Source organism: Metopolophium dirhodum, chromosome 1 (assembly GCF_019925205.1).
Source record: "Metopolophium dirhodum isolate CAU chromosome 1, ASM1992520v1, whole genome shotgun sequence".
In the NCBI taxonomy this organism is placed as follows: Eukaryota; Metazoa; Arthropoda; class Insecta; order Hemiptera; family Aphididae; genus Metopolophium; species Metopolophium dirhodum.
The window spans coordinates 140,711,100-140,733,527 of NC_083560.1; the positions used below are offsets into that span (position 1 = coordinate 140,711,100).

A 22,428-nucleotide genomic window follows, 5' to 3' on the forward strand; every position below is an offset into this window, starting at 1 on the left:
TGTATAGATAATATATCTATACTAAATGGTATTACTTAACACAAATATTCTCATTTATAATAATTTATCAATACCTAGTTATTGAAATTAAAATACATTTCTCGTGTGTTACATGTGTTTTGCTAAATTTGCATTGATTTTGTATTCTTATTTCAAAAGTCAAAAGATTAAAGTTTATAAATACCTGCAACCTACCTAATTAATCTTTAAAATACAAATTATATTTACTATTAGGTATACCCACTTATTAATATTATATAATTAAAATGATCTGCTATTAGGAATTTAGGTACCTAGTCGTTAAACATTTTTAAAAACAGTTATTTTTTATCATCATCCTTTTTTAAGTTTTTGAATGATAGCATTTAGTTTAATATTCCTATAAGCAGAATATTTTTCTGAGAATTTCAATACCTAGGTATTTAAAAATCAAATGTTGAATGAATAGTTAGATGGGTACCTATTTAATTAACAAAACACTAAATACCTATATAATATCTACCTAATACATAATATACCTAGGTATTATAATAAATTATTAATTACCTAATTAACATTTTTTTAAGGATCTCAACCCACTAGCTTCATAGATGATGTGAATAATATACCGACACTTGATGAAACTAATACTGATGATGTGTTATCATTTAATAATAAATTATTAGACTGGTCAATAACATATGGAATACGTCAAAATGCATTTTCTTCATTATTGAAAATTTTTAAAAATCATAAATATTTTAAAACAACATTACCTGCAGACTGTAGAACATTATTTGGATTTGGTTCAAGTAGTGTAGTTAATATTAAAAATGATGTTATGCCAGGAAAGTATTATCATTTTGGACTTGCTGCCGGTATTGAACGATTTTCTAACTATTGCACCGAAGATGAAATAAAAATTGCTATCGGCATGGATGGACTTCCACTTACTAAAAGCAGTTCCAGTACTTTTTGGCCTATTTTAGGTTACATATTTCCATTTAATAAATTTGTATTCCCCATTGGAATTTACTGGGGAAATGAGAAACCTACAGACAGCAATCAATTTATGAATGATTTTATAAATGAGACTAAATTCTTAATTGAAAACGGCATTGAGTTGAACAATATTATGAAAAAGGTATCAATATTTGTATTTTCATGTGATACACCAGCCAAATCATTTCTTTTAAAAACAAAAGGTCATTCTGGTTTTAATTCTTGTAACCGTTGTATACAAGAAGGAGATTATATTAACAACAGAGTTTGCTTCCCCTTTCAAAAAAACCCTAGTGCAAAAAGAACACATGAAAATTATATAAACAAAACTTATGATGATCATCATGTTTCAAATGAAATATCTAATATTATTCAAATACCCAATATTGACATTGTAAAAATATTTGCTTTAGATTACATGCATATAATTTGCCTTGGTATAGTAAAAAAATTGATAATATTTTGGATTTATAAAGGACCATTAAATGTGCGTGTGCCTACTAAACAAACACATAAAATTACCGAATTATTGTTAAAACTCAAACCGTATATAACTTGTGACTTTTCCCGAAAACCACGAGAAGTAGAAGCAATACATCGCTGGAAAGCCACAGAAATGAGACAATTTTTATTATATACTGGTCCTTTAGTCTTGAAAAATATTTTAACTGAAGAGTGTTATATGAACTTTCTTTCACTTAGTATTGGTATAATAATTCTGCTGAGTCCTGATAAAAATAATTTGATACAATTTTCTAAAGACCTTCTTGAATATTTTGTTGATAGTTTTCAATTAATCTATGGAAAACATTATGTATCGTATAATATTCACGGAATTTTACATTTAGTTGATGATTATGAAGAATTTGGGCCATTAGATAATTGTAGTGCTTTTTGTTTTGAAAACTACATGAAGAATCTAAAAAGTATGGTCAGAAAACACGAGAAACCATTAGAACAAGTTGTAAAGAGATATAATGAAATATATATAAATAAATCAAATCCTATTAGGAAAAAAGATTTTTTAAAAAATCAACATTTTATGGGTCCATTGACATCTAACACTACAGATCCTCAATATAAAGTTTTAACCTTAGATAATTTTTCAGTTAAAATCAACAATGATGCTGATTGTTATATACTAACTAATGACAATACAATCATTAAAGTATTAAATATTGCTCACTTAAAATGTAGTAAAGATACTGTTATTATTGGCAAACCATTTTTGGTTGCACAAAATATGTACGAAAAGCCTATAAAATCATCAAAATTAGACATATATATTGTTGAACAGTTATCAGACTCGTTAAAAGTTATTGCACTTTCAGAGATTAAAAAAAAAAATGATGCTTTTTCCTATGGATGATGCATTTATGGCATCACCTATTTTACACTCTGATCCATCATCTAAAAATTTATGACTAATAAAAAATAAATGTAAGTCCAATATATATAATAAATTAATTCTGGGTTCCTAATATCTATAGGTATAAATATATTTAGCAGTATTTCCCAACCTGGGGGAATGATCACATAGGGAGGCGTAAGAAGTCATCACAGAGTGAAATTTGTACTTATTAAATTTTTACTTTAGATAAATTGGGAAAAAACTTAAATTAAAGTAGGTATATACTAAAAACAAGGTCATCGATCATTGTAATTTATAGGGGAGAGGGCATAAGATTTTTGAAAATCTACAAAGGGGGTGCAGAATAAAAATGGTTGGGAATCAATGTGTATTCTATAGGTATTTTATAAATATAAAGTACCTAGTGTATTTTAATAATTGCAATGTCTTATAATATTTTTTTACTGTAGCTTATACCTAATCATTATAAATAGTTTTTGCTTTAAAATTTGCTGCAATTTGTTTATATTAAATGTTTCAATAAAATTAATATTTCATTTTATATAGCTATATTCATCAGCATTATGTGGTCTGTTGTACATTTTTTTGCTGATGATTCTGTCGAAGCAGTTCCCAAACACTGGTTTAAGGATAAAAAATGTGCTTGGCCTATTAAATCATCAAATGTTAATAGATTAATAGAAAAAAGAGTAATGGCAAATCCATTGGAGTTTCAGTACCTTAGTGCCAGACTTCTATCCAATAATATAGGTATATCTAGCTATAATATATTATATACCTTTTATAAGATACCTACGTCCTACCTATAACAAATGTATACAGTGAAACTTCCATTTAACACAATTTCTGTTTAAGGAAATACCTTTGAGAACCATAACTAAATTAGGACCACATTTATGTAATTCTATAAAATATCTCTATATACAATTTTTTTTTGTAAACTCATGAAAAAAGTAAAGTTTCTTAATAGGTATAGAAGTTTCATTGTATTTATAAATAATTAATTTTAGATGATTACATAGCTTATTTGAGTTTTATATAAAGTAAAATATATATTATCGCATAAAATGACTTGATACAATTTTAGGTACAATAACTGAAGCTCGTTCAAAGGCTAAAAAGGCTACTGTTACGTCTGAACTTTCTTCTACTGATGATACACCAACATTCAGAGAAAGTAGAACTAAAAAAAAGCTAAGTTTTTCGCCAATTCCAATACATAATGAATCTGATGAAAGTATAGGTAATAGTGTGAGATTAATACATTTATTAATAGCAATCTGTACATTTTACTACTCATAGTTAATAATATATTATTTTATACTAGCAGCTGATGATGAAGACAAAGACCCATCATTTAAACAACCGACGGATAAAAATAGTATAGGTATTTAAAATTGTCCACAATATTTTTTAATATTGTATTCATTTATTTAAACAATTGCCTTTGTACTTAAAGTACCTATATTTTGTTTTATAGTTTTTACTACCAGTTCCTGTATTTTAAATAAGTCATTTGAATTTGATGAAAATATTTCTGGTTTAGAAATTATTAACAATGAATCACTGTTTAGAACAGAAGGTAATAATAATAGTGTTAAAAATGTTGAATGTTTGTTTGTCATATAGTTATTTAAAAAAAAACAACTTAATTTACAGAAATGCATGATTTGGACAAATATGGAATTAATTTAAGCAGCCACGAACAAATGCAGGATTCAATAATGATAACTCCAGCTGCTTCTTCTGCCAAACGTAATTATTTTCATAATTTTGTTATCACATCAATAAGTAATTTTATGAACTCATTCATTCTTTAATTTTTGTGTTTAAAATGTATGCAATTTAAATTTAAATTTTACACATTTTACAATATTTACAATATTATTATATTACAGCCAAAATATATCTTATGTTTAAATATATAGGTTTATTTAGTAGTTTAAAAAACGAAGCATCAAGTTCTAAAAAGTATAAGAATGATAATAAACCAGTTGAAGATGAGGATGATGGTAAATAAATAAATTTATATCAATATGTTAGCTTTATAGCGCACAAAATTGATTGTATCTAAGACGTTGATATATTTTTTTTTAGAGCTCCATAAGCAAACAATAAAATTATTAACAGGAATTAAGTATGAAATAAAAAGTCTAGCTTACAGTGTTGAATGCTTACAAAATATTACAAAAACTATAGTTGAAAAGTTGTCTGCAAAAGAAGCAACTACAACACAATGTAATGATGAAAATGTCACATTTTATGATGTTTGGCCAATTGAATGTGAAAGCGATTTAAATCAGCAAGAAGAATGTCTGAAGGATGTAACAAAACGAAATGCAATGGTAAGATACACTTATAATAATATATATATATATATATATAACATCATCACACACTAATGTAATATATATGTATAGATTTATGTGTATTTAGATTTATTTTTCTGAGTATTTACTTTTAGTATTATGTGTATTAGAAATTATAATTTTTAAACTTAAAACTGGGAGTGCATGAAGGCATGAAGTGCATAATAAAATATTGTAGATTCCTTATATTGCAATACGACATTAAACATAAAGAGTTATTATTTATTACTAAACGAAATACATCATTTTGTTTTTTTATGAAGTTAATGCTATATATTAAATATCACTAAATTTACAATCATAAATAGATTTTTTTTTTATAGTTATTTAATCTTATAATTATAATATGAAGGCGTATATAATAACTAGATCTTATTTTTTTTTAAAGAAGTATCCTAATACAAAAATCTCCTAAGTAAATTAAACATATTTTGTCATTTGTTTAAATATATACTTAAGTATTGTTTGTTTAATTGTTTTAATTAAAACAAACAATAGCATGTCCAAATTGAATACATTACATTAACAGATGGTGGAAACTGTTATTTTAACAACACATGTATATTTAAGTACTTAACATTTAAATGTTATCAGATACAAAATATGTTTATTTTATATACCTATTTATTGCATGTTGTAGATCAAACAGTTGGCAAGATTATCTGATAAGAATATATCCGGAACAGTCAGGCGAATCATGCAACATGTATTTAGTGATACATTTTTAAAGCAATACTCATACTTGGGTTTCAAAGGAAAAAGTATTTTTTCAAAATTTAAAAGTTGCCAATTAATATTTGGTAAGTAAAACATAATTATGTCTTCAATATGGTATATTATTATATGTTATACAGAATAATTTTTTTAGTATGCTCCCCATTTTTATTTTATTAATGTATTTAAATTCTGATTTTTGGAACTTTTAAATACATTTGATTACATTTTTGAAAGCTTGAGGTTTTTTGTACCAAATTGGAAGGTCCTGTGGCGATACAAACTTCAGGTTTTCAAATAGGAACCCCATTCTACATTTTCAATTATTAAGCAGATAATTTTTTTTAAAGGATTTTGATGTACCTGTCTAAAACAATGTTTAAAAAAGTAGATAAATACTAGATCCAATATTACATTTAGCTTATTTATCAAACCATTTTGACGGTTATTATCTATTTCACTATTAGACATTAGTACAAAAATTCAATAACTCAAAAACTATTCATGACAATTTTGATTTAAATTCATAATAATTACAGTATAAAAAGGGGGAAGTTCTCATTTGAAAAATAAAAGTTTGGATCACCACATGTCACTATTCTTAGGCATATATAAAAATATCAAGAATTATAAAATATATAATGTAGAATTATAAATATTATTATTACTTACAAATATTCTAAATTTCAGAATCTGAATAATATTCACTGTTAATGTGGGGGTTGTGGAGCATGTTTAAAAATCACCTTAACTATACAATTCTGCTCATAATTTATGAAAAAATTTATAAATATTTAAAATACTAAACATACCATAAAAGCATAATCATATCTAAAATGATATTATGCTTACATAATATGTGTACAATAAATTTCTATAAATAATAATGTTGCCATTTTATTATTTCAGACACTATAAGAAGTATCAAACTTTTTGAAAATACTCCTGATAAAGATATTGAGCAATCAATCAAAAGCTGGCCTGCTCAGGCATCCAACAGACTGTCAAGAAAAAATGGCAAAATAACCAGTTCCTCCTCGACATCTCAATCATAAATTTTATTTTATAATATTTTACAATTATTATACTACACCTATTATGATTTTTTTTTACTTCAAACAAGTATTAAGTATATTAACAAATAACAAGTATTCAGTTATTTTCTTATTGTTATACCCAAGACAGGGTTCATATTCTTTTTGTTTTATTAAAAATAATATATGATTTTAGTTTTAAATGCATTTTGAAATTTATTAAATATTTATAATTTATAATGTTATCCATAGTACCTAAGTATAATATAGATTTTTATATGCTAAAACTCATGTTCAACATGTGATAACACATATATGGCTAAAATATATTATCTAGGTATGTATATATTTAAATACATGTTGAAAATATGAAATACAAGTTTCAGTTCATATGACAATCACATCATTGAAATATAAGAGAATATTATCAAAATATAATAGAACAATTGCGTTATATATTTCTAACATATGAAAAGACAATATTTCTAACATGTGAAAAGATAATATTTTGATCATATTACAGTAAATATTTCTAACATATGAAAAGACAATATTTCTAACATGTGAAAAGATAATATTTTGATCATATTACAGTAAATATTTCAAACATATTATAAATCCATATTAAAACAATGTGATCACTTCTGCCAACGTGTGTATAACACATGTTTAATACATTGCTGTAATATAAATTACATACAAAGTTAATGTTTGATGATGTTTCAAACATATTTACATGTTTTTGAAAAACATAATTTTAACATGATAATCATATTTTTTTGCTGTGTGGGTATTTACCTACAAAATTCTAACAATGTATTATGTAATTGAATTTTAGAAATGTTAGAGAAAGTAACAAGATCTCAGGCAAAATCTCAAGTTTGGCATACTGAAAGAAAACATCGTCTAACAGCCTCAAAGTTTGGGAAAATATATAAGATGAGGCCTAATACTTCGTGTAAGAATACAGTGCATGAATTATTATACGGAAACGTGAACCATAAAATAAAGGCAGTTGAATATGGAAGAGTTATGGAGTCATTCACGAAATTACAATTTGAAAAAAAATTTTGATTTAATATCGACCCAGCTGGTTTGTTCGTAGATGATACAATACCTTATTTGGCTGCAAGTCCAGGTAAGAATTATAATTTTATAAATATTTTTTAGAATGCATGTTACATTGCAGTAATTATAATATTACAGTATATTTAATATATGTATATATTTATAATAATAAATAAGTTATACTTGTACAAATATCTTGTTTTTAGATGGACTTTTAGGTAAAAATTGTATTATTGAAATAAAATGTCCTTTTTCCGCTCGTGAATATTATGATATATTTGAAGCAATCGGAAAAGTAATAAGTAATGTACCTATGTCTTAAATATTTAATTTCGTTTTCAATACATTTAAATATTGTTGTAGATTACTGATAATTGTACAGTTGACAAAAATAATAAAGTAAAACTAAAAAAAAATAGTGATTACTTTTATCAAATCTAGGGACAGTTGCACATCACAAAAAGATCAACGTTTCTTCATTTTCATTTGTGATTAATTCATTTGGTTGAAAAATATCATGATAAAAATCTTTGGCATCATCAGGCACAATGAAAAATCTCATTAAATTTTCTCAACATCTTTCTGTTTTGCAGGTTTGACATGGTTCAACTTGGGCAATTTTTCTTTATTATTCAAAGTTGTTAGGTTAGCATTCCTTTTGATATTTGTATTGGAATTCCATCATATGTTTGTGAAATTCCTAATTTTTTGCTCCCTTTAGTATAAGAAAAAACTTTCTGTTCAGTTGTTTTGAATTGATTTGGTTTAATTATATTTTTTACTAATGTTTTAAAATCATAAATATAGAAGTCACGATTTACTACTTAGACTTGAGCAAAATTTTTAAAAACATTATAATATTCAGTTGGGGAAATAATATTTTCCTTTTTCCTCAAACATTTCTCAATCCTACCAAAAACTTGATCAGGGGGCATAAAACTATGACCCCTTACTAGAAAAATGTGGTTAATTTTGGTAAACATAGTTTCAGTACAGTTTATATAATACAACAACAGGGCTATGACAAATTGATTTTTGTTTTGGGCAGAGCATGAATTAGAGTATAAATTTAAACTAATCGGAGGATCAGTCATACATTTTAGACGATTTTCCAGTCTTTCTAAAAAGTCAAAGATAGCAGAACATACTTCGTTAGGTCCACGACCACTATCTGTCTCCAACCATGTATATAGATAGCAATTATCCAGACTTTGATTTTCTTCTGAAGTAATCACAAATGTTAAATTATAGAGCCACACTTGGCGGCTATAAAACGTATCAGTTACACTTAACTTTGGGATTTGGCTGGTTTTGCATCATATCAAAACATACACTAATGCACCCAAGCTCCACAGTTGACAACATTTTTGAATTTTCTTTGTTATTAATTAAATTATTTTTCACTGTTGTTTTTATTTCTTCATCGGCTTCAACTTTAATTTTTGCATTTAATTCAGTACAAAAGCTACAGACGTCTTGCTTAGGATGTCCAAAACTTAAATTGAAATTGTTCACAAATATATTATAAAATTTACCAAGCGAAGAAATTGATTTATCATTATTTGAACGTTTATTTTTCCAATACTCCTACATTTTTTTCACTGATAGTTCCGGATGAAGGTAGCTGCGACCTATGTCATTCCTTGCGTAGTGACTCTTCTTATTTTTAAACTTTTTAATGAACTTCATAATACTTTCAGTAACTTCTTGTGATTGAGCATTAACACGAGCACCTCCTCTAATTTCTTTAGGACTAGGATTTCCTTCCTTAAATTTATTTGCCAATATAGTTAAACGTCGTTTTGTAAAAGATATAATGTTACAAAATGCTGACACACAAACCCTAACTCTTTCACCAGATTTTTAGGTATATAGTAGATATTAGCATTTCTTTCTTTTCTGTGCTTTTTACGGCGATCTGTTCTTTCGGCGGACTGTATTACCATCATTGTGAATATGAACTTATCCTGATCAACTTTTAAATCAATGATGGATAATAATTTTCTAATTGACATGATATCTTCTTCAAGAAGATCAAATTTATTGCAAACATTATATTTTTTCTCCTCTTTACTATGGTTACATGCATTATTTATAGTAAATGACTACTCAGCTTTTATATGATTTCTTTCAAGTTGCATTTCTTTTCTTTTATTTGTTTTACCAAGTTTTCTTCCACCATTTACAATTTGTGTTTCTTCTTTATACTCTGGATCTGAACCTAATATAGATCTTTTAGCAGGTGTTGAATGTACGCTTTAGAGTGTATTATCATTTAAAATATGATCAGTAGTTACAGACGTTACAGTTGAAGCATTTATTATTGTTTGGTTTATATTCTCATTAACATTTTCATCAGAAACATTACCAGAAATGTATTCAAAACTCATAGTATCCAATATTTCCTTGGATAAAATTACCTAAAAATTAACAAAATAACCTACTAATTTATTGTACAAACATAATAGTATAAAATGTTATTCTTATGGAACCTATTGAACTGATCAAACCAATAATGGTTATGTTATTGAAACAATGTAAATAAATAAACTTATAATATGCATGTTATAAACTAATGGTTCATGACAAAAGATATATTTTATGTTATAAAAACAGTATGGAAAAACTACCGTTACACATTCATCATTTAAGTACCACAAATGGTTGATAAATTTTTTTATTGCTACTTCTCCTATTTACTATTATGTTTTGTATAATCAACTAATTTTTTTAAAAAAATTATATCATTGAGTGTTGATCCTGGACAAAAATCTGACTTTCGCAGCCCACGTGGACACCGTGACGAAGAAAGCCTCACGCACGGCAGCCGCGCTGGCCAGGCTCATGCCGAACATCGGAGGCCCCTGCGGATGGAAACGTAAGCTGCTCGGAACCGTGGTGGACAGCCAGCTGCTGTACGCCACACCCGCGTGGATCGGCAAGGCAACCGTCGCGGCCAGGACCAGAGCGAACATGATCCGCCAGCAGAGAGCGGTCGCGTTGAGGACCATCCGCGCTTACCGCTCAGTCTCAGACGAAGCCACCCTGGTACTGGCCTCGACGGTTCCTGCGGACCTACTCGGCCTCGAACGGAAGAGGATCCAGTCCCGCCTCGCCACTGAAACGGCTCCTGGGGCGCTACGACCCTCCAAAGCGTCCGTCAGAAGGGAGGAGAGAGCCCGAACTATCGAGGCATGGCAGCAGAGATGGGAGGCCACCAGTAAGGCGTCCTGGACCAAACGGTGCATCCCATCAGTCGGACGTTGGCTGGAGAGAACGGTCCCGCTAGTGCCTCTGACGTACCACATGTCACAGGCACTGTCGGGACACGGATGCTTCCAGGAATACCAGCCCCATGTGTCTCCAGTGTCTGAGCCATGAGGACACTGCCGAGCACACCCTGACGGAGTGCCCCAACTGGAGCGCGTTCCAGGTCCCTCTGGCCACTCAGCTGGGCCACAGTCCGACCGCAGCCGACATCGGCGACATCGTGTGCGGCCCCCCCTTCGACCAGCTCCCGGCGGACGAAGACGAGAAGCGGGCGATCCTGATGCAAGCGGAGGAAACGTTCCAGTTGTCCTATCGGATGATTGAAGACATCCTGACAGTGAAGGAGGACGAGGAGAGAGCCCGCCAAGCAGCAGAGCCAGCCGACGGACCAGACGTCAGATAACCCGTAGTTAGATAATACTTAGGTAAGTTAAAAATTGTTTGTAGCCGAAGGCAACTTTGGGAGAGTAGTCTCCCCATTTGTATATTATTATTATTGTTTGTATTGTTGTTTGTGGCAGACAGCGAGTGGGAGAATGGCTCACCGCTGCTGACTCAAGCGTTGTTATTGTGATTCAATAAACGATGGGGTCCGGAGGGGAAGTAATGCTAACGCGGTTCCCCCTCCGGTCCTCGATTTAACCGAAAAAAAAAAAATAAAAGGTCTGATGTATGTAAAAAGCTATTTTTTAGCCATGCTGTAACTTTGTCCTAGAATATAAAATTTTATGATTTTACACAAGTTGTCATTATTAACAGTAAACATTATTTTAAATGATATTATTTTTTTTATCAAACATTTAATAGTAAATTTGAAGATGTTAAAAAAAAGTTATAAAATGCACAGCACCAACTAAATATTATATTGTCATATTTATACCTATTATTAAATTGAGTTTAATCTGTTGTCCATAGAAAATAATATAACGATATACCATTATAAATTTAAAAACTGTTATGCATATGAGTATACAACTTACATTTTCAGTAGATTGATTCGTTTCAGAAATGTCTAACGTTTCTCTAATGTTTGAATTATCTGGCCATGCTATAACATTGTCCTAGAATATTAATTGTATGATTTTATATAAGTTATCATTATTAACAGTAAAAATAATGTGAAAAGAAACAATATTATTTAACATAATATGATATTTTCACTTTATTAAACAATAAACAATTTGAATCACCTATATTTCAAAATATTATTGGGTTTAAACTAAATATATAAAATGTTTGATTTTAGGAGTAAAATATATTATGATCTCTATCAGTGTATTAAAAAAAAAAAAGTACAAAATATTACCTGTCTTTTTTGGGTATCATTGAATAATTTTCTAACAACGCTCTTCTATAAAATAAAATATCACATTAGATATAATATCTAATAGTTTATGAATATTAATGTTTTAAAATAATAATATACTATTCATAGAGTATAATGTTGGTAATAAAATGTAGTAGGTACTTACTTTCTGTACTGACTGTACCCTTGGCTGTACAGCTACAGCATTTACCATTTTTCGAGCTCGGTTCATTTTTTTTTAAATAAATGAAAATAATTAAAAAATTGAAACGTAATAGTTCATAACATATTTTATGAAATTATACAAATTTATACAAAATGAATGATAATTAAAAAGAAATAAGTCATTATTATTATAACACATGTGCTCACAGCTCAGAACTCGCGCTTTTATTCCAGCAGACGCTATTAAAATATACAATCGAACTATTGAAAATAAAACGTTGTTATCTTAAGAGGACGCCACACCGAAAGCGAAACGCATACAACGACCGAGAGAACGCGCTGTTAGGTTTTTTCACGATGCGCAAGCACGTGACGTTTAAGCCGCGCCCACTACTCGTCGTCGGCAGCCGGCCGACGATTATTCACATTCAGTCCATTCAGAGCGATGCTTATTAAATACTGAACCTCCGCCTGCGTCGGGTTGCGTCGATATAAAACGCATAGGTAAATACCATCGTAATATTTTTGATACACCCGAGTTTCTACGCAATTTGTATCTATTGTGTTATTAGGTATACTACTTCCTACTTTATAAAAAGTATATATTAATATATTATATAATAATATATAACAATAACCTAAATGAATATTATCTTAAATCTAACATAGTAACATTTCAATAACAACACATAATATAATATTTTGTAATAACAGTAAACTTTTTTAATTATTTTTTTTCCATCGTTTGAAATCATATTTTTTTTTATTCTATCGGATTCTCTTATATCTGCCTTGAGCATACGTTTAGGGTATAATGGATCGAAAATCTCTGGGAGTAAACATTCTTCGTAAAATCTAAAATAAAAATAATAATTTCGGTAAAAGAAATAACTATGGATTAAAAATTAAAATTTATTATGATAAAGCAACAAACGTTTTTAATTTGTGGACCATTTTATTTTCCCAAAATGAATTGTCATATTCAATCATTTCAATATTCATCCAGTTTGGAGTGTATATCACAAAGTAGCACATCTGTCTTCGAGATATATGCAACTGGCCCATTATTTGAAAGTAATATGCATGTTCCAATTTTAGCTTAATTGATCCATCGATTATTTTACAATACTGTAGCTGTACATTTAAAACAAAAACAATTATTTAATATTTAAATACAAATTGACTTAAGTAAATATACATACAAGTTTATTTTTCACGGCATCTATTGCATTTAAGAAAAGCCTTGGCAGAAAAGGGACATTTAATTTCCACAATGGCAATGTCTTCTATCAGACCATCTAAACATTAAATGCAAATATTAACTTCTATAAATACTAAATACCTAATACTGTTACGTATACATGTAAACTTATGTGTTAGCTTTTTCGAGATGAATTAATTATAATGGTACTAAATAGCAAAATATTAATTACCTGGACTCGCAGCTAAATATGGGATTATTGGATCTATTAGTAAACCACACGTTTCAATTCTTTTATCAATATTTTTTTCTATTTCCGTACGAGCTATAGCCTCCATGTCTCGCCCATATTGTAAGCTTTTCGCCTGCGCTTCACTTGCATATAATAAATCATAAACCGTATTTTTACAACTGGTGGTACATCTCATTTTGCATATTTGACCAAAACGAGAAGCAGTAAGTCGGATCCTACGCTCTTTAAACCACGTTTGACTATTGCTCTGATCCCGTGTATTAAATTCTATATCAGTTTTATTTGCAGTTTCTGTCATTAACATAAGAATTTTTTTTTGTTTTTTTAAAAAAATTTCTGGTAACAAATCATTGACCAACGGTTCCGCCAACCCATAATTTTCCTCAGGTCCATTAACTGAATTACGAATATGATTTCTGCGTTCTGGAAATAGTCATCGTCTTCTCGTGGTGTTAAAAAGTTTTCGACTATGATTCTTCAAATATTTTTTCCCAAATTTTCCTATAATATTTAAAATTTTATATTAATCGTTTTTAATATTAAATTCAATATTATAGATTCTCGGCGAATTGGTGGATGTATTGATTTTACAATGATATTTTTAGAATCTTTATAATTTTTTTATTTCAAAAATTTATAATTTTTGAGATTATGATAAATTTTGTCAAAATTCTAATTCTATATAATTCTAATTCTATTCTTTATAGCTGAGGTTTGAAAATTTAAACAAGGTAAAACTTAATTAGTAGGGTATTCTGTAACTAAAAATTATAAATACTCATTTTGGTGTTATTTTACGCTAAAAATTGTACAGCAGGGTCGTGACATACACTATTTTACGTGTTTTTTTTTTTTAGTATGTCTGAAGCATATATATATAAAACAACTGTTTTATATGTCAGATTGTCGAAAGACACTTTTTCTATAAGTAAAGTAGTGTTCCGTATTTTAAGTTCAATATTTCCCCTAATAGGAAAGTGAATCTAGTTGGTACTCTAGTAAAAGTAAAAAAAAAAACCAATACCCTTCGAAATAATCGGGAAAATCATGTTTTAAATAATCTAATAAAGTATAATATATATTGTATTTGTATTTTATTACCTGGAATGTGGTTGTTAGTAATTTTTTTGTGGATTTTCCGTAAAAATTGTTTTGAATTAAATGCCACAACTGCTGCTTCAATTCGAGTGTTATAGTTTCCTCGGCTAGAAAAGTTTATTCTTTTGCCACCAATATGTTTATTTATTACATAGTTAAACTGTTCGCATATATTATTTGTTTTGTTTTCTAGTAAACTGGAGGATTTACTAATTAAACGCGATACACAATTTTGAATCTCTGACATTATCCCACTACTTATGGCCTCTGGAACTAGATTTAGTTCGTTTTTTTTTCATCCGGTTGACAAAAATAACTGGCGCAATTTACATGTTGACCCAACCGGTGAAAAGGAGCATTGGCTAAATCCTTTTGAATTTCTAAAATTAAAATTTTTAAGTTTTATAAGAACAATTGTTAAAATTTTCAATAAAAATAAAATGTATATAACCATGTCCTATACCTTTTATTTTTTGTAGTTTCGTTAGTTAACTATCTTTTATCCAATGTTTCACAGATTTTGTAATATCAGAACGAAATCGAATTATATTTGTGATAATACATTTTCGAACACGAAGCCGATATTTTGTAACTTTGGCCAATGTATTAAGTTTACTAGCGTAATTTCTAAGCAAGTGATTTGTACATTCGATTTTTTCGATAAAAAAGTTTGGTCCATATGGTTGTATTTCTTGAAGTCTTTTCATAACGCTGCTGTCCCCATCTCCTATAAATAATGTAAATATATGCTTGATATATTAAGGTTTAAAAACATATATCATAATAAAATTAATTGTTCTTATAAATTATTATTATTCGCTTACCAATAAGTTTATTAAATTTTAGTCCATGTAATTCTATACTTTTTGAAAATCCCTCTATAACACCATCTGCTTCCATACTTGTAGATGCTTTTTTCCAATTCAAAAAGCATTGATGTTCAGGTGCAATTTCTTTCTTTATATTTGATTTTTGACATATAACACAGTATTTGTTTCTAATTCCAATAAACAAAACCTTTTTTGTTTTATATCCGATTATTGTTGCCTATAAACAATATGTTTATGTTTATTACTGAGTTATACCTTATATACAAATAATATAAGATATTTATACGATAATAAAAATTTAATTTAATTTTAAGCCTCAAACATACAGATTCAGTAATCATTAATTATGATTATTAACTGTGTTTAGAATTTAGTAAATAAACTAACTACTCCAGATGATTCATTATAATTCGTTTTGTAACTTCGTTTAGACCATTGTCCATCAACCACTACCGTACACATCGGAATACCATCAGTGTCGACATTACCACATTTCAAAGCAAGTTCTTTTTTTTCCTCGCCGGCTTTTCTCATCTCTTCCCATGCACTATCCGAAATAACTTTGGCTAAAGTAGACTGTATTTTTATATAACTACTACATGATAATGATGGTATTTCAAGAAATGAAGAAAAATTCTGACAATTGGGTATGTCCAATACCTATAAACGACAAAATATTAATATTAAAATATAGATACATTTATAATAGGTATTAGGTAGATACCTACATAAGTATATAATGCAGAGTTTGCAATGTTTATAATAACGTTATATTAAACAAAAAACGATTTAAATTTGTAAACGTAATGTATAATAAACTATTCATAAATATTTATTAAATTTATAAACTATAATAATATAATGTATACACCACGGATTATGTGTGTGCGAGTATATAAATACAACCAGTGGCGTAATTTGGTCAAATTTGCAAACTTTAAATTGTTGGAACTAAGTCCGACCGACTAATACTGATTGTACCACTGCAGTGCTTAACTCGTAGAAACTTGAATTAATATACCTATGTCCTATTGAGTTAAACTGCATTATTTTAATATATTTGTGATATATTACCTTGGGGAATTGGGTTTTATTTGTTGTTTCTATAAAATATACTATATTTTTTTTTTTTTTTTTTTTTTTATTCATGGTACAGCATCAACTACTAGGTTATTAGCTTGCAACAAAATTGGTAGTTAGTACATAATAGAGTATAGTTTTACAATAAATTCTTAAATTAAATTATACATGTTAATTTGTTTTAAAAATATGATTATTTTGTTGGTGTTGTCATGTGTAGGGCTGAGGGCTTCAAAGAGGTTGTCGGGCATTTTTAGATTTTTTCTGGTATCTATATGGATGCGGCAGTGGATGAGGAGGTGTTTGACTGTGAGAAGTTCTCCACAGGTTAGGCACATTGCTGGTTCTTCTCTGCGCATAAGATGACCATCGGACATCTTTGAGTGACCTATACGTAATCTATTGATAACTACTTCATCTTTACGATTTGATGTATGGGGTTTAGGCCATTATTCGGTAGTATTTTTTATTTCTCTCAGTTTGTTATTGGGTGTACGACGCCATTCAGATTCCCATAGATTGGTACAATAGGTGTTGACATTTCTATGGATGTCGATGAGTGAGGAGTACGTGCGTATTTCAGTCAGAGGGTTATTTACTGCTTCACGAGCTGCTTTGTCAGCTTTCTCGTTGCCATCAATTCCGCTGTGGCCAGGTGTCCATATGAACCGTATGTTTTTGTTGGCATTTTCAATGATGTTGCTTATTTTGATTGCTAGGATGCTTGAGTGTAAATTGTATTTCAGATTGTTTAGAGCGCTGAGCGAATCTGTACAAATGTTAATGGTGGAATCGGGTAGTTGAATGGCTAGGTGGACTCCTTCCAGGAGTGCAAAGTATTCCGCCGTATATATACTGTTATGATCTGGTAATTTGTACGATATGGATTGCTCTCCGTTTATGATAGCGATCGTAACACCTGAGTTTGTTTTTGAGGCATCTGTATAGATTTGTGGTTCAGATGGAAAAGAGTCCATGATTTCATTGAATAAATTTTTATATATAACATTTAACGTTTCTTTTTTACTATGATCCGCTAGGCTGGTGTCCACAAGAAATGTTGGAACCCTCCAAGGGGGCACCACACTGCATTCTCGTTTGATAATTAAATTTGGATCAATATTGGTGTGTGACATTTCATATAACATCCTTTGACCCAGTGGTTTTTTTAGATTGGGATTGGAGCAAAATGTATTTGCAAAACGATTATGTGTTAAGAATGGTAATGTTGCATTTTCTGGGGAGGATAGGATGCGAGCAATATAATTTAGAGCTAATTTGATTCTACGAATGTGAAGGGGTGGTTCTCCAGAGATAGATAATATACTTGGAATGGGGCTGCTTCGAAAAGCTCCAGTTGCAACTCTTAGACCACTGTTGTGAATTATATCAATTGTTTTAAGAACATTGGGGTTTGCATTGGTATAGCAGATGGACCCATAGTCTAATTTGGACCTAACGAGAGATCTATATAAGTTGATTAATATATTACTTTCAGCTCCCCATTCAGCATGGCTCAACGTTTTTAAGATATTGATACTTTTGGTCGTGGTTGTTTTGGTCTTACTTATATGAGGTTTCCAAGTAAGCTTGCTATCAAACATCAAACCTAGAATTTTTATGTTGTTTACAAAGGGTAAGGGTGTGTTTCCCAAAAATAACTTTGGTTTTGAACTTTGTTTCTTTTTGGTAAACATTATACATTTGGTTTTTTCTGGTGAGAAAATAAAACCTGAGTGGAAGCACCACTTGGACAGATCGTTTAGGCAATCTTGGAGTTGACGTGTCATTGATTTAATGTTTTTCCCTTTGAGATAAATATGTGTGTCATCGGCAAACATAATTGATTTGACAGGATGTGGAATTTCATCAGGTAGATTGTTGATTGCAGCTTGAAAAAGTAGAATGCTCAGGGGGGAACCTTGTGGTACTCCGTTCTCAAGATCAAATTTATCTGACATGTGTTCGTTAATTCTTACTTGGAAAGAACGTTCTTTAAGAAAACTTATTATAAATTGTAACATTAGCCCATTAATGTGCCATTTCCTCAGTATATTTAAGACTCTATGTCGCCAGACTGTGTCATAAGCTTTCTGAAGGTCTAGACTAATGAGAATCATGGTTTGTTTGTTGGCATAAGATTCTAGTATTTCTGTTTCAATTTTAACATGACAATCTGAAATGGAGTGTGATTTCCTGAATCCGTGCTGGTTTGGAGATAACAGATTGAATCTTTGTACATACCAATTAAGCCTGTTAGAAATTATTTTTTCAAGTGTTTTGCTCAGGTTACATAAGACAGAAATAGGGCGATATCCTGAAGGTTTGTGTTTGTCTTGCTCTTTCTTAGGAATAGGGGTAATGCTAGCATTTTTCCATAACGATGGTATAATACCGGATGACCAAACATTGTTATACAACTCGAGGAGTAGAATTTTACCTTTAATGGAGAGGTTCTGGAGAAATAAGAACGGTATGTTGTCTGGTCCGCAACTGTTACTTTTTTTTCCTTCAAGACTAGAGTTAAGTTCTGACATTGTGATAGGATCGTTGAGAATTGAACCTTGACTTGTTGTTGTTGTGGGGCTCGGTAAGGTAATCAATTCCTGCGTTTCTTTAAATTTCAAAAAGTCTGGATTCAAACTAGAGTTACTACTGTTAGAGTAAAAATACTGTCCTATTTGGTTGGTTATCTCTTTAGGATCTGTAAAAACGGTTTGCCCTACCAACAGTGTTTTTATTTGTGTAAAAGGGACTCCTTTTAATGTTTTAATTTTATTCCACATTATGGTTGGGGAAATATGACTGTTTAAACTGGATGTAAAATTTATCCATGACTTTTTTTTTTCACTTTTAATAAGGTATCTGACTAGCGCTTTGTTTTTTTTAAATTGTATAAAATCTTGTAGGTCTAAAGTTCGTTTGTATCTGTTAAAGGCAGACTTTTTTTTCCGTATAGCTTGTTTAATTGTTTTATTCCACCAAGGGACTGGAGGTCTCTTTCCAGAGTAACTGGTTGATTCGAAAACGTCAGAGGCTGTATTTATAATGAGGTCGGTGAATAGTTTTATCTTATCTTCTACATTATTAGTATAAGTCCAAGGAGTTGAATCAATATTTTTATCAATTTCCGTTTGATATATATTCCAGTCGACATTTTTTAATTTCCATTTTTTTTTCCTAGTATAATGATTATAGGAGTTTGTGTGATTTAGCGTCATAATGATAGGAAAGTGATCACTGCTTGATAATTCTGGTATGACATCCCAATCTATGTAGGGAGTGATTGTAGCTGATGAGAATGAAAGGTCGATGGCAAAAAAGTGTCCCGTGCTTGCGCTAACTCTTGTCGCTTGGCCACTGTTTAGTATATTGAGGTCATTATTGCTGTATAGTGTTTGCTCGATTTTTGTTCCTCGTGAGTCAAGAGTGGAGCAGCCCCACAAAGGACTGTGGCTGTTGAAGTCTCCTAAGAGAATATATGGGGAGGGGAGTTGATTAATAATGTTTTGAATATCGGATTGCTCAAAATGTTGAGAGTTTGGTAGATATAAATTGCAGATTGTTATTGAATTTTTGATTAAAACATTTACTGCGACCACTTCTAGATTGGTATTAATGATAATTTCTTCGGAGTGATAATTTGAATTTACATAGATTGCCACACCACCACTGGCTCTGCCAGCATTGGTTCTATTTTTGTAGTATGTTGTGTAGTTTTTTAGGGAGCAGACCTTGTCGTTGATAAAATTAGTTTCTTGTAGACATATTGAGATTGGACAGTATTTGTTTAATAGTAAATTGATTTCGTCTAATTTGGAGTAGAATCCATTTGGATTCCATTGAAGTATTTTAAGACCGTTATTGATTGTCATGATAGGTTTGATATTTAGTTTATTTGGTATGTAGTAGATGAATGGATATCGTACAAGTTAGTAGGTTTCGTCATCATTGCTGTCAGAATAGAAAGTCTGACTAGGATTTATGTTTCGAACTTTTTCGAGTGCTTTTGACAATCTGGTTAGACGGTTTTTAATACTTTTGATTGTTGCGACAGGGTAGATGTTTGAAATGATTTGGATTATATTATCTGGAGTACTATTGTGCTCCATACATAAACTCTCGAGATCGGTGCAACCTTGCGAGTTTTCGAAGAAATCTTTGAATTGATTGAGTGATAGGGACATATTTTGAGGGTTGGAGTTGAACAGATCTTTGGTTGGATTTAACCCTACATCGATATTTGAATAGAAGCTATCATTAGAACTGGTGCTGGTTCTAACTTTCGGTTTTTTGTGTACATTTCCATTTGGGTTTTTTGATGGCTGGGTTTTTCCTTCAGATGCGTTGGGAGGCTTCATTGTTAAAGGCGGGTTGGATGAGTGCGGAGATTTTGGAGATAGTGGTTGAGACGTGGTTGACGGGGCAGGACGTTTAACTTGGTTTGGAGAAGATACGTTGACAATTTTGTTGGATGATGATTTGAGTTTTTCGGCTAGCGAGTTTTTTTTGGGTTGATCGATAGTGATTAGATCAACATAATCATTTGTTTGGTTTGGTGTTAAAGGAACGTTATTTTGAGTGGAATAAATATTTTGAGCATTAACATTAGCAGGTGGTGAGTGAGATACATTTTTTCCTACATTTGGGGTTGGTGGTAGGTCATTTGTTTCTTCCATGTTGGTTTCGGTCATGTCGGAGATATTGATTTGTTCCGGTATATTTTTACATTGGCTTGAAAAATGACCGGTTTTATGACATTGAAAACAAGTTACGGTGTCATCGGTAATAAATATTCTAAAGGTAGTGTTTTCTAATGTTACTGTGATTGAACTGGGTAGTTTGGATGCACTGTCTTGATTAATGTATACTTGTCTTCTGAAACTTAGTATATGCGCGAATTGTTCTGTTGCAAAACCAGCTTTCATATGAGAGATTTGGGAAGTGGTTTTAATTCCTATTTCATGGAGAGCGTTCAGTATAAGGTGATTTGGGATAGTTGGGTAAACATTGGATAGAATGATTCTTTTGGACGCATTTATAAGTCTACGAATTGGGATTTCTATTTCATTGACATAAATTGAAGAGTGGGTTTTGAGTAGATTTTCCATGACGGCTTGACTATTGAAAAATATGCAGAATCTATTGTTTGAAATACGTGATACAAATTGTATAATTTCTGCAGGTATAATTTTACTGATAGCGGTGACGTACTCAATTTGTTTGATATTGTTAATGGAGTTAAATACAATTGCTTGGTTCATTTTTGGTAAAGTAACCTTGGAGGTTATCTCTGCGAATGTTGTAGTATTACGTATATGTTGGGAACCACTGTCAGTGATATTCATATCGTCAGATATGGTGACGGGCTTATCGTCCATCGTTATAGATTTGGGTATTTATTTAATTGGAGTAACTAGGGCGATAATTATAATCGTAATCATATTACCTGCAACGCTGTAGTTTGAACAAACTGGTGTGTTACTGCTATCGATAGCTATAAATGCGATACTATAAGAAACACACGTGTGTCACGGTCGGGCGTTGAACACGAACTGTATACTATATTATAGTACAATAGAACCTATATAAATAAATAGGTACATAATTAATATGGTTTGTCAGTTTAAAAAAAATAGTCATGGGGGGATACGACACCCAAATCACATCCCCCACTGTAATTATGC

At 30.4% G+C, this 22,428-nt stretch overlaps 1 protein-coding gene across 1 annotated transcript; it reads left to right on the forward strand.

The window, feature by feature from the left end:
• Nucleotides 1–10,382: 10,382 nt before the first annotated feature.
• LOC132932865 (uncharacterized) lies at nucleotides 10,383–11,211 on the forward strand. Its single transcript, XM_060999217.1, has 2 exons — nucleotides 10,383–10,780; nucleotides 10,854–11,211. Exons 1-2 carry the CDS (start codon nucleotides 10,383–10,385, stop codon nucleotides 11,209–11,211), a joined length of 756 nt encoding a protein of 251 aa, XP_060855200.1.
• The last annotated feature ends 11,217 nt before the right edge of the window (nucleotides 11,212–22,428 follow it).